Source organism: Pongo pygmaeus, chromosome 12 (genome assembly GCF_028885625.2).
Source record: "Pongo pygmaeus isolate AG05252 chromosome 12, NHGRI_mPonPyg2-v2.0_pri, whole genome shotgun sequence".
NCBI classification, from domain to species: Eukaryota; Metazoa; Chordata; class Mammalia; order Primates; family Hominidae; genus Pongo; species Pongo pygmaeus.
Genome location: NC_072385.2, coordinates 31,884,405 through 31,902,391, shown reverse-complemented (window position 1 = coordinate 31,902,391; position 17,987 = coordinate 31,884,405). Strand labels below are relative to the sequence as shown.

Sequence of the window (17,987 nt, the reverse complement as noted above, 5' to 3'; positions counted from 1 at the left end):
CTTTTTATCTCTCCCTGCAAGGTTATAACCCTGTTTCATTTCTATAGCCTTGCAGTTTATTTTGTTCTCTGGCAGGGCAGTTCTTCTCCCATTATTCTTATTTTTCAATATTTTGTCTTTTCTTGTTAGTTTCCTCTTCCTGAAGCACTTTAGCATCTGTTTGCCAAGTTTCCTCTAAACAACCAATTGAAAGTTATTGGAATTGATAAACTAATGAAATAATTGACATCATAAAAAAACTGAGTCTCCAGATTTAGGAACACCATTTGCTGTTCTGTTTATTTAGGTGCTTATTTTTTTGCTTCTTAAAGTTTTATACTTGTCTTCATTTCATTGTAAGTCAATTTTAAGGCATTTGTTCTTGCTAATGTGAAAGGGTTTTGGGTTCCGCACCCCCCATGGATTTTTAAATCACTTAATGAGAGTATACAGAAAAATGAGATTTTTGTGTGTGTGGCTGTCTTACTGAATACTCTTTTATTTTATTTTTTTCTGTCAATTCTCAGGAATTTTCTAAACAGACTATGATACCATATACTAACTATGAGAGTTTCTCCTTTCTTCTCCCTGGTTTTTTTTTTTAATTTTATTATTATTATACTTTAAGTTTTAGGGTACATGTGCACAATGTGCAGGTTTGTTACATATGTATACATGTACCATGTTGGTCTGCTGCACCCATTAACTCGTCATTTAGCATTAGGTATATCTCCTAATGCTATCCCTCCCCCCTCCCCCCACCCCACAACAGTCCCCGGTATGTGATGTTCCCCATCCTGTGTCCATGTGTTCTCATTGTTCAATTCCCACCTATGAGTGAGAACATGCGGTGTTTGGTTTTTTATCTTTTCCTTCTTTTCTTGGCTTACCTTATTGGAATATCCAGCATGAGGTTGGAGTGGGAATAGCAAGTACCCCTCTATCTTCTTGACTTTTAATGAGAGCACTTCTAGCATCTCACAATTATGTATAATGTTTGCTGAAAAAATGTCTCTGTTTTTCTAATTTGTTCAGAAAGTGATGTTGAAATTTAACCAAAATACTGTTTCACATTTGAGATTATTATATTTTTTCTTTTTTAAATTGGAGGTGTTGAATTATATTAAGAGATCTCCTAATATTGAAGTAGCTTTATATTCCTGGAATAAACCCTATTAGGCCAATCACTTTAGAATTAGTCTTTAGATATATGGATAAATTCTATTTGCCAGTATTTTATTTGAATTCCCACTTAGGATTTTTGTCTCTCTCTCTCTCTCTCTCTCTATATATATATATATATATTTTTTTTTTTTTTTTTTTTTGAGACGGAGTCTTGCTCTGTTGCCCAGGCTGGAGTGCAGTGGCGTGAACTTGGCTCACTGCAAGCTCCACCTCCTGGGTTCACGGCATTCTCCTGCCTCGGCCTCCCGAGTAGCTGGGACTACAGGCGCCTGCCACCAAGCCCGGCTAATTTTTTGTATTTTTAGCAGAGACGGGGTTTCACCGTGTTAGCCAGGATGGTCTCGATCTCCTGACCTCGTGATCTGCCTGCCTTGGCCTCCCAAAGTGCTGGGATTACAGGCGCGAGCCACTGCGCCCGGCTGTGTCTATATTTTTAAGTGACGTTCCTTTATAGTTTTCTTTTTTTAGGCTATTTATTTTAAAGTTTCTCTAGACAGCAAGACTGTGTTAGCCTTGTAGAATAATTTGGGAAACTTTCCATCTTTTTCTAGCCTCTGGAACCTTTCTGTGTCCTAAGGTCTGAGAGAACTTTCCTGTAATTGTCTGAGACAAATAGATTTTTCAGGATGTATTTTTCAGTAACTTTAATTTCTCCTGTAGTAATTCGCTTCGTCTGTTTTTCTACCTCTTTTTTTTTTTTTTTTTTTTGACAGAGTCTTGCTCTGTCGCCCAGGCTGGAGTGCAGTGGTGCAGTGGCGCCATCTGGGCTCACTGCAACCTACGCCTCCCAGGTTCAAGTAATTCTCCTGTCTCCACCTCCCGAGTAGCTGGAATTATAGGCGCCCGCCACCACACCTGGCTAATTTTTGTATTTTCAGTAGAGACGGGGGTTTCACCATGTTGGCCAGGCTGGTCTCAAACTCCTGACCTCAGGTGATCCACCCGCCTCGGCCTCCCAAAGTGCTGGGATTACAGGCATAAGCCACCGCACCTGGCCTTTTTTTCCTCTTTAAATGTCACTTTTGGCCCCAGTGTTCATTACAGTGTTATTCACAATAGCCAAAAGGTGGAAACAATGCAAGTGTCTATCAACAGATGAATGGATAAACAAAATGTGGTACGTACATACAATAGGATAGTATTCATCCTTTAAGAGAAATGAAGTTCCGACACATGCTACAACATGGACGATCCTTGAGAACATGCTAACTGAAATAAGCCACTCACAAAGAGACAGTGTATGACTCTGCTTATATGAAATATCTAGAAAAGGCATATTCATAGAGGCAGAAGGTAGATTAGAGGTGACCAAGGGCTGGGAGAAGAGAGGAATAGGGAGTTACTGCCTAAAGGTCACAAAGTCTCTGTTTAGAGTGATGGAAAAGATTTGAAAACAGATAGTGGTGAGGGCTGCACAACAATGTGAATGTAATTAACGCCACTGAATTATACACTTAAACTGCTTAAAATGGCGTATTTCATGTTACATGTGTTTTATCACAATAAAAACTTTTCAAATCCACATAAAGTGCTTTTTGTTTTAGAAAAGTTTTGATAATTTATATCTTCTTAGAATATCTTCCATTTCATCTAGCAGCTTAATTTTTTTAGTATGAATTTATAATTTTGTCCTTTTTCTTAATTTTATTGATATGCCTTCCCGTTTTTGTTGTTCAGGCTTGTCTAAAGCTTGTCTATTGCCCCCACTTTGGCACCCCCACATGAAACAGTTTTTGGTTTAATTGATTTAATATGCTGGATTTTTCTCCTTTTCAATTAATTCCTCCTACTAACTATACATTTCTTTTTCAATAATTATTTTCAAGCTTCCTGTGGTTTGTTATGTGGTACTCCTACTCTCCTTTATTTAAGAAGTTAATGATTTTAGTTGTTTCTTATTTTATCCTAGAGATTGAACTTTTTTTTTGAGACAGTTTCACTTTGTTGCCTAGGCTAGAGTGCAATGGCATGACCTCGGCTCACTGCAGCCTCCCCACCTCCCGAGTTCAAGCAATTCTCATGTCTCAGCCTCCCATGTAGCTGGGATTACAGGCGCCCACCACCACGCCTGGCTTTTTTTTTGTATTTTAATAGAGATGGGGTTTCACCATGTTGCCCAGGCTGGTCTCGAACTCCTGAGCTCAGGCAACCCATCCATCTCGGCCTTCCAAAGTGCTAGGTTAATAGGCGTGAGCCACCATGACTGGCCTTTTTTTTTTTTTTTTTTTTTTGAGATGGAGTTTCGCTCTTGTTGCCCAAGCTGGAGTGCAATGACACAGTCTCGGCTCACCGAAACCTCTGCCTCCTGGGTTCAAGCAATCTCTTGCCTTGGCCTCCTGAGTAGCTGGGATTACAGGCACGCACCACCACACCCGGCTAATTTTTTGTATTTTCAGTAGAAACGGGGTTTCACCATGTTAGCCAGGCTGGTCTCGAACTCCTGACCTCCATCCGCCTGCCTCGGCCTCCCAAAGTGCTGGGATTACAGGCGTGAGCCACTGTGCCTTGCCAAGAGTACACATTTTTTTAAAAGTTAAAAGCGAATTGATTTCTTTTTCCTTTTTCTTTTTTTTGCTACCCTTTTACAATTATTTCTGATTTTATTGCCTCATAGCCAGAGAATGAATGTATGTCCATGTACATGTAAATTTGTAATTTTTGAAGTATATTGAAATTTTCTTTTATTTATTACTAAATTTTTTTAAAATATATTTTTATATAGAGACAGGTCTCACTATGTTGCTCAGGCTGGTCTCCAACTCCTGGGCTAAAGCTATTCTCTTGCCTCAGCCTCCCAAAGTGCTGGGATTATAGACGTGAGACACCGCCTGGCCTATATCGAGATTTTCTGTGTAGCCCAATTCATAGAGGCTCCATAGAGGCTCAGGAGTATTCTGAGGTCAACTGAAAAGACTGCATGTGAATATATACGTATATATGTATGTGTAAATATATGTGCATATGTGTGTATGTATGTATATCCATTATATATAAAATCCAATTATTTATATTATTGAAATCTTCCATGTGCATGCAGAATTAATTTTTTGTCTGTTTTATTTGTCAATTTTTGAGAAAGGTATGTTAAAGTGTCCCACTAAGATTTTGATTGTCAATTTTTTTTGCATATTTGCATGTATATTAAAGCTTTGTTATTACAAGGGGAAAGGCTCATGAAAATATATTTTCTAGGCATATAGTGTCTTTTATCGTTATGAAATATCTTTTCTCACTCTAATACTTTTGGTCGAAATTCGATTTTGTCTGACATTATTTGGCAAAACGTAGTGTCTTTTTTTAATTTTTACTTTTTTGGGATGGAGTCTCGCTCTGTAGCCAGGCTGGAATGCAGTTGCGTGATCCCGGCTGACTGCAATCTCCACCTCCCGGATTCAAGCGATTCTCCTGCCTCAGCCTCGCAAATACCTGGGATTACAGGCATGCGACACCACACCCAGATAATTTTTTTCTATTTTTAGTAGAGACAGGGTTTCACCAGGTTGGTCAGGATGGTCTCAATCTCCTGACCTCGTGATCTGCCCGCCTTGGCCTCCGAAAGGGCTGGGATTACAGGCGTGAGCCACCGTACCCAGCCTGAGCCATCGCGCCTGGCCAAAACTTGTCTTTCTTTCTTTCTTTATTATTTATTTAATTTGAGGCAGAATCTCTCTCTGTTGTCCAGGCTGGAGGGCAGTAGTGTGATCTCAGCTCACTGCAACCTCTGCCTCCTGGGTTCAAGGGATTCTCCTACCTTAGTCTACCGAGTAGCTAGGACTACAGGCATGCACCACCACACCCGGCTAATTTTTATATATATTTTTAGTAGAACTGGGTTTCACTATGTTGGCCAGGCTGGTCGCAAACTCCTGACCTCAAGTGATCCTCCCGCCTCAGCCTCCCAAAGTGCTGAGATTACAGGCATGAGCTACTGTGCCTGGCCTCTTACTGTCTTTATTTTTTAATCTGTATAAATTTTAGTTTACGTGTGCAAATGGTTTTAAAAATCAAATATAAGATTTAAAATGGCCAGGCATAGTGGCTCATATCTGTAATCTTAGCACTTTGGGAGGCTGAAGTGGGAGGATTGCTTGAGCACAGGAGTTTGAGACCAGGCTGGGCAACATAGGGAGAACCTGTCTTCACAAAAAATAATTTTAAAAAATTAGCCAGGCATGGTGGTGCACACCTGTAGTCCCAGCTACTCAGGAGGCTGAGATGGAAGGATAGCTTGAGCCCAGGAGGACATCATGTCTGCAGTGAGTTATGATCTTGCTACTACACTGGGCAACAGAGTGAGACCCTGTCTCAAAAAAAGGAAAAAAAAAAAAGAAATGTCTTGCCTCAACCCAACCCCCACTCAATTTTCTCAACCTAGAGACAATCACTTATTACATTGTTTTGGATAATTGCTTCCACATTTCTAAATAATAATCTTCCACCTGGCGTGGTGGCTCACACCTGTAATCCCAGCACTTTGGGAGGCCAAGGTGGGTGGATCACCTGAGGTCAGGAGTTTGAGACCAGCCTGGCCAACATGGTGAAACCCCTTCTCTACTAAAAAATACAAAAAAAAAAAAAAAATTAGCCGAGCATGGCAGCTCGTGCCTGTAATCCCAGCTCTTCAGAAGGCTGAGGCAGGAGAATCACTTGAACCTGGGATCCAGAGGTTGCAGTGAGCCGAGATGGCGCCACTGCACTCCAGCCTGGGCGACAGAGCGAGACTCTGTCTCAAAATAAAAATAAATAAATAAATAAATAAATAAATAATCTTCCCACGACTGAAATCCCTTGAATTTTCAGTTTTATATTTTCTTCATTTCCTGTTGTTGAACATTATTGTTTTCTCACATGAGCCCATTGCATTTCCATTTCCATTCTCCACATCCTCCCAAAATAGTTAAAATTTTTGGTTAGATCAATATTCAATATTCATTATTACGTCTATGAAGATGTGATTTACAGCCAACTTATTTCATATACTGTGATTATATATCATTTTCAGATAGCTTTCTATTTTCTCAGGAGTTAATGGATTTCCCTCTGCTTGGATCCAAACTTCTTACAACAGCCTACGTGAGGGTAGCCTGTGGAAAAATGTCTTTACTCTACTCTTACATTTGATTGATAGTTTGGGGGTATCTGTAGATTTCTAGGCTGGAAATCGTTTTCTTTCTTTTTTCTTTTCTTTCTTTTTTTTTTTTTTAAGAAGGAGTCTTGCTCTGTCGCCCGGGCTGGAGTGTAGTGGCACAATCTCGGCTCACTGCAACCTCCGCCATCCGGGTTCACGCCATTCTCCTGCCTCAGCCTCCGGAGTAGCTGGGACTACAGGCACCAGCCACCACGCCCGACTAATTTTTTGTATTTTTAGTAGAGACGAGGTTTCACCATGTTGGCCAGGCTGGTCTCAAACTCAGGTGATCCACCCACCTCGGCCTCCCAAAGTGCTGGGATTACAAAGTGTGAGCCACCTTGCCCAGCCCAGGAAATCATTTTCCCTCAGGATTTTGAAAGCATTGCTGGTTCAAGTCATGTTCTTGAGGCATGTTAGCCAATCTGATCTCCACTCCTTTGTCTATGGCCTGTTTTGTTTCCTGGAAGCTTTCAGTATCTTTTGTCCTGAGTGCTCTGAAATTTCACAATGAGTTGCCTTAGTAGGGGTTTATTTTCATCCACTCTGCTAGGCATTAGTGAAACGGAAAAATTCCCTTGTCCCCCTCGCAGGGTGTGTGATGGGGATGTGGCTTGCTTCTTGGGTGCCCCGATGCTCAAGCCCCTAGAGGTAGCATGCAGACGGTCAGGTTGTGGGGCTCCGACCCCACCACAGTGTCTAAGGGTGAATGTTTACAGCTCCTGAGGCCCCAGTGGGCGCGTGTTACAGGGTGCTCTTTTAGTTTAGCTGTCGGCAGTCAGTTTTTGTTAGCTCAATTAGACTCTGCCTTACCACAAAGACAGAGGGCTTTCTGTATCCCGGGGTTTCTGGCCTTGGTGTACCGGAAGAATCGGCATACACCTGGGCTTGGAGAATGAGTGCAAGGTTTTATTGTGTGGAAGTAGCTCTCAGCAGATGGGGGAGCCAGAAGGGGATGGAGTGGGGAGGTGGCTTTCCCCTGGAATCGGGCAACTCAGTGGCCCGGAGTCTTCTCCCACCATCGCAACCAAACTTGCCAGCTTCTGTCGGTGTGCTCTTACGCTGATGTGTTCCTCTTGAAGTCCAGCCACTTGTGTCTTCTTCCAGCGATAAGCTCCTCTGGATGTCCAGCTGCTTGTGTCTCTGCCTGCTAGGGTCTTGGGGGTTTTATAGGCACAGGGTGGGGGCGTGTTGGGAAATGCAGCATTTGGGCAGGAAAACAGAAACAGAACATAGGTTTGTGGGCACAGGCCCGGGGGTCCTAGCCAGGGACCATGCCTTTCCCTTCCCAGCACTTCCCTGCCCGACTCCTGTATCATCAGTTGGTATTTTCCATCTAGAAACTCATGTCTTTTATGTCTGAGAGAGCTCTCAAATTGTTGACTTGATAATTTTTGTCTGCTTTGTTTTCTCTCTGGAACTCCTGTTCCTCAGTAGCCTGCCACACTGATGCACTGATCCTCTATCACTTCTAGCCCGTTTTCATCCTCTTTCTTACCCAAGCTCTTTTTTTCGTCCATGTCTTATGGAATTTTCTCAAATGTCTCTTCATTGAATTTTTTTTCATTAAAATTTTTTTTTCAGTTTTTTAATTTCATTGAAAAAGTTCATCGAATTTTTCATATGTGCTATTGTATTTTTAATTTCTAAGACAGCTGGTCTTCTTATCTTTTTAAATAGATGCAATTATCAGGCTGGGAGTGGTGGCTCACTTCTGCAATCCCAGCACTTTGGGAGGTCGAGGCGAGCGCATCATTTGAGCTCAGGAGTTTGAGACCAGCCTAGGCAACATGGCGAAACCCCGTCTCTACATAAAATAGAAATTAGTTGGGCATGGCCAGGCCCAGTGGTTCACGCCCGTAATCCCAGCACTTTGGGAGGCTGTGGCGGGTGGATGACAAAGTCAGGAGTTCGAGACCAACCTGGCTGATATGGTGAAACCCTGTCTCTGCTAAAAAGTACAAAAATTAGCCAGGTGTGGTGGGCAGGCGCCTGTAATCCCAGCTACTCGGGAGGCTGAGGCAGGAGAATCGCTTGAACCCGGGAGGCGGAGGTTGCAGTGAGCTGAGATCATGCCACTGTACTCCAGCCTGGGTGACAGAGAAAAAAAAAAAAGATTTTTCAAAATAAGGTTGTAGATTAAAAAAAGAAAGAAAGAAAGAAAGAAATTAGCTGGGCATGATGGCGTCCTCCTATACCCAGCTACTTGAAAGGCCAGAGTGGGAGGATCACTTGAGCCCAAGAGGTCGAGGCTGCAGTGAGCTGGGGTGGTAACACTGCACTCCAGCCTGGGCAACAGAGTGAGACCCTATCTCAAAAAATATACAAATAAATAAAAATAGATACTATATTTTACCTCTTCAAAAATAATGTTTTGTTTTGCTTTCAAAATTTCTTACGTTTCTGCATCATTTCTGGTTCCTCAATTTTATTTTCTCTTTTGTTAGTTTTTTGTTTTGATTTGTGCTTTTGTTTATGTATTTATTTATTTTGAGACGGGGTCTCACCCTGTTGCCCAGGCTGGAGTACAGTGGCCTGACCATAGCTCACTGCAGCCTCACTGCTCAAGCGATCCTCCCACCTCAGCCTCCCATGTAGGTAGGACTACAGGTGTGTGCCACCATCCTGGCTATTTTTTGTAGAGATGGGGTCTTGCCATGTTGCCCAGCCTGGTCTTGAACTCCTGGGTTCAAGTGATCCTCCTGCCAGGGCCTCCTAAAGTGCTGGGACTACAGGTGTAAGCCACTGGGCCTGGCCGATTTTTGCTTTTATGTGGAAAGTTTCCTTAACTAACTGTCAATCCTTAGATGATAATTTTATTCACAGTTAGAAGTGAGTCACTTAAAGCATATAGGGGAAAAAAAGCTTAATGGAAGCTCTCTCTGAGTGGGAGTGGCTTATTTCCTAGTGGAATTACTATGAGATCTGTCTGGACAGTGTAGTTGGGGGACCCCAACCATCAATATTTGAAGGCCTTTTCTTAGGCTAATCATGCCTGAGAAGGAGTGGTCTCCAATGCCTGAGACTAATAGAGTAGACTACCAGTATTCTTGGAGCCTAGTGGAGGAAGGGGACTAGAGGTCTCACATTCCATAGTATATAGCATTTCTCTTAACTCTGTTGTGTTCAGTATGGGCCCTCATTCCTCGCCTAAGCCCTAAGTCCAGCGTCACTCTAGTTCTTTCTCTCTAGTCTTCCATGGAGACAGAGTTAGAGATCCAGCTGCATCCTATATGGACGTTCAATCAATAATCCCATTTCCAGCCTCACGGTCACTTCATCCTCTTTATTCAGAGTGGTGTCTCCCATTCTTGAGATTTTCTGGTGGTTTGTGGCACAAAGCTGCCTACTTCTGGGTTTCAAACAGGCATTAGCCTTTTCTGGTCATTTAATTATTAACCAATTAGATGTCTAACTGCTCTCCTTTTGCTAAGATGTTGTTGCATCTCTTTGTGTGTATGAGCTTATGCGTATTAAAAAATTCCTTTACTGTGTCATTAGTGGGTTTTCAAGTAGGAGTGGGAACATCTTTAATTCATAATGTTTAATTCCATGGTTTTATTTTATTTTATTTTTTGAGATAGGATCTCCCTCTGTCACCCAGGCTGGAGTGCAGTGGTACGATCATAGCTCATTGCAGCCTCAAACTCCTGGGCTCAGGTGATCCTCCTGCCTCAACCTCCTGAGTAGCTAGGACTACAGGCATGCACTAGCATGCCCAGCTTATTTGTAAATTTTTTTGTAGGGAGGGTCTCACCATATTGCCCAGGCTATTTTCTGTGGAAGAGGTCTTGCTGTGTCGCCTGAGCTGTTTTGTTTATGCAGAAACATAAGAAATTTTGAAAGCAAAACAAAACTCCTGGCTTTAAGCAATCCTCCCTCCTTGGCCTCCCAAAATGTTGGGATTGTAAGTGGGAGCCACCACACCTGACCTCTTTGTTTGTTTTCATTAGTATTTTCTTGTTCTATCTTTATTTGTTCTTGCATTTTCACACTTTAAACCTGTCATTTTTTTTCTGGTATCTCTTTATAGTAACAGTAATAGCCAACATTAAGCACTATTCACCAGTCACTTTTCATGCAATCCTTGTATGCTATTGTCCATATAGTAGAGTACAGGTACTTATTTATTAATTTATTATTTATTATTATTATTTATATTTTATATGTATTTTTTTTTTCTGAGACGGAGTCTCGCTCTGTCGCCCAGGCTGGAGTGCAGTGGCGCAATCTCGACTCACTGCAAACTCTGCCTCCCGGGTTCACGCCATTCTGCCTCAGCCTCCCCAGCAGCTGGGACTATAGGCTCCTGCCGCCACACTCGGCTACTTTTTGTATTTTTAGTAGAGACAGGGTTTCTCTGTGTTAGCCAGGATGGTCTCGATCTCCTGACCTTGTGATCCGCCCACCTCGACCTCCCAAAGTGTTGGGATTACAGGCGTGAGCCGCTGCGCCCGGCCAAACTTGTATTATATATTATATATAATATATTAATATTATTATTTATTAATCACAGTAACTCTATTCAGTAGGTAGTAGATACTATTCATATGCTCACTTTACATATACCTAATAGGTGGAGGACCCAGGATGGAAATCCAGAGCCTGTAGTGCTATACTAATCACTGTACTACTAGTGATGGCATCTAGATTTTTTCTTTCATTAGTCTTTATCCTTTAACAGGGGAATTCAACTCATCACGTTTATTGGGATAACTAATATGGATGAGTGTATTCTTACTATCTGGGGTAAATTGTATTATTACTAGCAAATATTCACTCTCTTTTCCACCTAAGACAGGGTTATACTTTAGTGCCTCTCTGATGATGGGCTTGGACATGTGCTTTCCTTTAGCCAGTGGAGTGTGGGTAGCCTCTGTCTCCTTGCCCCTCTGCCATGAAAATAAGCATGTCTAGGTGGCTCACGCCTGTAATCCCAGCACTTTGGGAGGCCGAGGCGGGCGGATCATGAGGTCAGGAGATCGAGACCATCCTGGCTAACACGGTGAAACCCCGTCTCTACTAAAAATACAAAAAATTAGCCGGGCTTGGTGGCGGGCTCCTGTAGTCCCAGCTACTCAGGAGGCTAAGGCAAGAGAATGGCGTGAACCCGGGAGGCGGAGCTTGCAGTGAGCGGAGATCGCGCCACTGCACTCCAGTCTGGGCGACAGAGGGAAACTCCGTCTCAAAAAAAAAAAAAAAAAGAAAGAAAGAAAGAAAATAAGTATGCTTCAGATAAGGGTGCTCTGAGATTTCCACAGTCTGAGAATAAGGTTGCTTATTCTCTGAGATTTCCACAGTCTAGCAAATTCCAAATGCCTCTATAAGTCATAATCCTTGCTTTTTGGAGGCCAAAGTATTATAGGATCCTTAAAGCCCCTCCCTTATTAGGTTTCTGCAGTACAGAGTACAAATGAAAGGATTTACCTTTCCACCATTGTTTACATCAACTCAATTCCTAATCTCTGTAAATAACCCTCTACAAACACCCTCTAGTTGTGGTTAGTGCTGGTTTATCTTGTCATTTATTTATTTATTTATTTATTTTGAGACGGAGTCACCCTCTGTCATCCAGGCTGGAGTGCAATGGCATGATCTCGGCTCACCGCAACCTCTGCCTCCCAGGTTCAAGGGATTCTCCTGTCTCAGCCTCCCGAGTTGTTCAGATTACAGGCATGTGCCACCAGGCCCGGCTGATTTTGTATTTTTAGTAGAGACAGGGTTTCACCATGTTGGCCAGGCTGGTCTCAGACTCCTGACCTCCGGTGATCCGCCCACCTCGGCCTCCCAAAGTGCTGGAATCACAGGTGTGAGCCACCATGCCTGGCTTTTGTCATTGATTATTAAACAACACCCACGTGGCAAATTCATGTTTGATATTCTGGGGCCCCAAGTCTACTTTCATTTCTGCTCCCACATCTGATAGTATTTTTATATGAGATTTGAATACACCATTTCATTCTTTGATAATTTCTGCCCTTTCTTCACTGAAATCTAGGATCTGCTACCATCTCACCTGGCTCATCAACATGTAAATCCCTTCAGTACTGATCAATTTCTACCGGTCTTTAGATTTGAAGATCAAAATGCTAATGATGATGATGGATGGTTTTGGAAAAGGACAAGTAGAGCCTCAATGTCTGGCACCTATGGCTGATTTAATTTTAAACTCAGGGAAATGAAGTAGGTACTGTGCATAAAAAATATTCAGGTGATTTTATTTAAAGCATTTTTACTAAATTCAAGCTAATCAAAAAAACCTTTATTTAAATGACAACTTATTTGAATAATTTTTAAATTTTTATTTTTAATCAATATATAAAAATTGCACATATGTATGACATACAATATAATATTTTGATACATGTATAAATTGTGCATTGATCAAATTAGGGTTTGACAACCTCAGGCTTCATCATTTATAAAATAGACTTCTGCCATTTAAAACTTTATATCTAAAGTTACCAACTAGTAATTAACTGAACATATCAAATAACAAGATATTATTTAAAAGAGCCTAAGTTAATAAAATGTTTAAATACATTTTGAGCTTTAAAATACAAGAAATAAATACGACTTATTTTAGAAAAAATTTTTAAAAATATAGACAAAGGTGGATATAGACAAAAACGTGTAAAGGAAAATATCAAAAGGACTAAATCCCTTGGAGATTTTAATGGTAAAAGCTTGCTGATATTGTTTTTAAAATTATCATCTTTTAAAAAAACATTTTATGGCCATTTGTTAATGAGAATAAGCTTCTATTGAAATCTTTGCTTCTATAAGAATATACTCTCAGATATGCATCTCTTATAGAGCTAACATAAATAATTATTTAGATGTCTGTAGTTACAATAAGCTTTATATGATGGGGTTTAGAAATATCTATAAAGCAAGCCCTGGGGATAATTCTAACACATGCTACAGTTTGGGGATGTAAGCTCAAACTGTCATCCATCTAGTGACTTAAAGTTTGTCTTCTACTCTAAAATATATCAACACACACACATATATGTGCACATGTAAATATATACAAATAAAATATTGTAGTGAAATAAAATACTTTTTTTGTTTGTTAGTTGGTGTTGAGAAAAGCTCTAGCTCTGTTGCCCAGAATGGAATGCAGTGGAACAATCATGGTTCACTGCAGCATCAAACTCCTGGGCTCAAGTGATCCTCCCGCCTCAGCCTCCTAAGTAGCTGGAACCAAAGATGTGTGCCACCATGCCTGGCTAATTTTTTAAAAAAATATTTTTATAGAAATGGAGTATCTCAGTGTTGTCCAGGCCCATCTTGCACTCCTGAATTCAAGCCTTCCTCCTACCTCAGCCTCCCAAAGTGCTGGGATTAAAGGCATAAGGCACTATGTCTGGCCTTGAAAGGAATTTTTATTCAGCCTTTTCCAGATGTTTTTGCTTTTTTCTGGTGCTAGTCCTAAGAAAATTAAGAAGTCCTAAGATAACTGTTCCCAACATGTAAAACATGCATTCGTTGGTTATTATGGCAATATTCCCTGCATGAGTAATTTTGGTGGTGAGCTTCTGTCTCATCATTTCTAGAAAAAATGTTATTTCTGTCATAACCCCTAATGCTTAGTAAAAAGGCTCTTTCTTTGTATGTTGGTCGTCTTCTTGCAAATTAGACACCCAGTATTAGCTCGTATTTCATTGTTAAGGACCAGCCCTGTGCTGGAGAGCTCTGGTTTCAGGGCCGCTACTTACCATGGTAGCTCATGGCTGTGCTCTTTCTTTCTTCCTTGTTCCACTTCACAACATCTCACACAGGACAAAAAGCAGAGCAGATATGTTCAGATCCTCTGATGTTAATTGAGGCCACTGTGCTTTTTGAGAAATACAAAATTTGGCCCCAAAACATCCGTCCAGATTGTATACAGAGTCTATAGTGACCTCTCAAATATGACCTCCTGCTTTAACAGAATCAGTTCAGGTTCTGGATATTTTTTACCAAACTCAAGTTAGCTGCAACTGCTCGAGTTTTCATCAATTCAGATACAAAACTATTTACCTTCTTTGATTTCAACAATAAGAATCACAAAACTAGATCTTACATACAAAGTACACCTCACTAAATTGGGGGATTGGTAAATAAATTAAAAGTGGTTATTATCTATTGCTATTTATATATTTCCTTGTAACCATTTCCAATCTTGGTGCCCATCCCTCATCAGATGGTGCTTGGCGCGCCTCTGTGCAAATGTCCTCTCTTCTATTTCCACAAAGGCAAAATGCTGTTTTCTATATTTAGGAATACTATCAACTTCTTGTTACTGTTGCCATTACTTCAGAGTCACCTACTCATATGTACAGTTTCTAAACTAAAATATGGCAAGAAACTTGTCAATGAAGACAATTCCATGTGAAATTTTAGGCGTGTTTCTTTTTCTGCAGAGTAATTGACTGATTCTCAAATTTTACGGGGCTAGTTTAGTCACAGCTCTTCCCTCTGAGATCTTCATTTTCTGAGAAACTAACTCTGAATCTGTGTCCTGATGAGGATCTGCCATCACACATACCACAAAGTGCCACCCATGTCAAGCATGAAAGTCTGCACTCAAACTGACACCCACAATTGATATCACAGCAGAGAAACAACGACATAGAGCACAACTGAGAGGAAGAGCTGTCTCAGCTATGCAGCCAAATGCTTAGGACCAAATAAGGAATCCACGCCTCACACACTCTGGGTTGGAGAAGATGGGACTGCATTAGACAAGTCGGTTTTTCATTTGTTTGTTTGTTTTTGAGATGGACTCTTGCCCTGTTCCCCCGGCTAGAGTGCCCTGGCACGATCTTGGCTCACTGCAACCTCTGCCACCTGGGTTCAAGCAATTCTCCTGCCTTAGCCTCCCAATTAGCTGAGATTACAGGCGCCCACCAACACGCCCGGCTAATTTTTTATTTTTATTTCTAGTAGAGACAGGGTTTCACCAGTTGGCCAGGCTGGTCTTGAACTGATGACCTCAGGTGATCCCCCACTCTCAGCCTTTCAATGTGTTGGGATCACAGGCGTGAGCCACAGCGCCTGGCCTAGATAAGTACTTTTGAGGGATAAGATGGTAATATCTGAAATATTTGGCTGGAGATGTTCTTTACATTGTTTTTACTTCCATCTCTCTGTCTGTTACTTGTATCCTATACTAACAATCAAGGCTCCTTTTGACGGAAATTATTTTAATCTCTTAGCTGTTGCCTCTTTCTGCCTATGGAACATCTTGCACACCACTGCCTGACCAGATTTTATAACTCAGCATTCAAGCGAAGCTCCTGTCATAATCTAAACTCTTCCTTATGGTATCCTTGCTTTTCAGTACTAATCTGAGATACTCCTGCTGCTTTTCTTCAGAACAAACAGCTCTTTCAATAAAGCTAATGTCAGGAAACTTGCCATGCAAATAAACACAACAAATAAATTGAAACATAATCTATTTTATTTTTTCCAATAACAAACCTCTTAAGTGAATTTATGTCCTTAATGAAAGAGTTGTTTACTTTTCCAAGTTCTGCAGTTTCTTTTCTAAATTGTTCCCATTTTCCTTATACTTTCTACAATATTCTCAAGATGCTTCATTGTTTCTTTTCGGGCCAGCCTCTCTCTCTTCTCCACTGCCTTTTGAAAAGCTGAGCAGTTGGACCTGGGAAAGATGCCCTACCAGCTTCAGGAACAATGCTGATAGAGGATGCCAATCTGGGATGATGGCACATTTTCCGTGACAGCTAGTACCACAACGTGGTTACTGGCTGCTAGCATTCTCTGCCCATCAGTGGTCTCTAGATAGTGCACTGTGTACGTCACCAGCAATAGAGTAGCTCCTCTAGTCCGTTATCTTTTCTGCAGTCCCTGTGCACCAAGAGTATCATTACTAGTTAGTTCTGAAGCTCCTCACTGAGTAATGGCAGTATGCTGCCCACTGATAGTTTGGTAAGCTGGAGCTTGTACCATCACTGCAAAAATAGCAGATGACACTGCTTTCTCATCTTCATACTTTTCTCTAATTCCTGGCTTTCCAGGTGCATGTAAGGATACACTACTCAATATTATCCTGTTGGAAATGCTCTTGGACAGTATCTGTCTTACCTGTTAAGAATCAGATATCCATGAACTGTATTCTGAGAATCTTTATCCTTTACACTTATGAAGATGTGAGTTGCAGAAAAACACTTCTTAAATCTTTGGTAGAATTCTTCTGGACCACTCTCGATATAGGAAGCTTACCTGAATGACTCCAGCTCTGTGGAAACCATGTGGATCCTCCATGCACGATGCTACAAAAAAAATCACAGAAATTTGTCTTGATCGTCCTTTTTGATTCTTACAGGCTTCTTCCTTCCTATTAAAGTGATTGTTTTATTAATAGGATTAGGGTAACGTAGTGTTCTCTGTGCATGTTTCCCAAATATGTTTGGAAATAAACTACAGGTGAGGGAAGAGACTCACAAGGGAATTCCAAGTGGCTGGGATTAAAGGATGCGTGAGTGAATAAATGATCTGGTTCCAAGATTGGATTAAAAGAAAAAAATTGCCACTGATCTCTTTTCCACATTGTGATCATATTGCCCTCTTCTCTCAGTTGTCTCTAGATTTTCTGCCTATCTCCCAGAAAATTCAGAAAGAAAGATATTTTCTTTCTGAAATTCAAAAGTAATAAAATAATGAATTTAAGCTCCCCCTATAAAATAAGGTCATGTGTGTTCCTAAAAGTTAGAAAGGTTAGAAGTATAAAATTCCAGTATGTATTAGGTGACTGTCCTCAGACATTTTAAGGAAACCTCAGATGAATATCAAGGATAGAAAATTAAATCCTAAAATACTATAGAAATGTGAGATAAATGTAAAAACATTCTGTTAATTCAAATTTTAAAAAATGCCATTTATTTGGACTATGCCCCAACAGACCAAATCAAAATGCAGCTATTCATGCTAAAGTTCTGCATCCCTGAATTTTTAACTACATTGTTTACCTGACTTAGTAAAAAATCAGGACGGATGCATAATAGCCAAACGCCAAAACAGGCCAGTTTTAGCCAGCATGATAAGGAAGTCCTCTATTCTTTCATCTATGGAAGAAGAGTAACCTGATGTTAACCATTTCATTTGTTGTATTATTTTGTTTCTTTGCTCCTGTTCAAGAAACCTTACAAAAACTGGCTCTTGTCCCATACCCAGCATAGAAACTCTCTATTTTTGGATGAGATATTTCCTGATTTTTGAATCACAGTTAGAAGCCAATTTGATCATTTAGCTAAATTTGCAAAAATATTGTCTTTTCATATCTTCAAATATACAATGAGAAAACCCAAAGAGATATGAGAAAATCTGGCCAAAATCACACACACACACACACATAACACACACATGATCAGGAGTTGAACTGAGAACAGAAATAACATTTTCTGATTTGAAGGCAGTAGAATTTTTATTGTCTAATAACAGTAACTTTATTTTATATAATCTTGAATTTTTGGTTACTAACAATGAGTCAAAGGAAAGCTCACAGGAGGACACCTGGGTAGACATTCCTCTCTGAGTCTGCAGCATCATCAACTATAGTTAGTTGAAATGATAAATTAAATTATGCTGGCTAAATGGAGAACACAAGACAAGAACTCTATGTATGCTACTATTATGCATTTGCTTGATTTTGCCACAAATAATTTTCCTTTCTTTTCTTTTGAGA

The 17,987-nt window shown here is 40.6% G+C and overlaps 1 protein-coding gene across 5 annotated transcripts in view; it reads left to right on the top strand.

The window, feature by feature from the left end:
• The window catches only part of LOC129028924 (mitogen-activated protein kinase kinase kinase kinase 4-like), a 178,990-nt gene that overhangs the window by 135,693 nt on the left and 25,310 nt on the right, over positions 1 to 17,987 (top strand). The window contains exon 6 of one of the 5 annotated variants that reach the window (XM_054474375.2): positions 12,291 to 17,975. The exons of the other annotated variants lie outside the window; for them this stretch is intronic. Within the exon in view, the coding sequence (XP_054330350.1) occupies positions 12,291 to 12,449 (159 nt within the window). The 3' untranslated portion in view covers positions 12,450 to 17,975. Of the gene's footprint in view, positions 1 to 12,290; positions 17,976 to 17,987 lie in introns of those variants that run through there. 5 annotated transcript variants of the gene reach the window in all.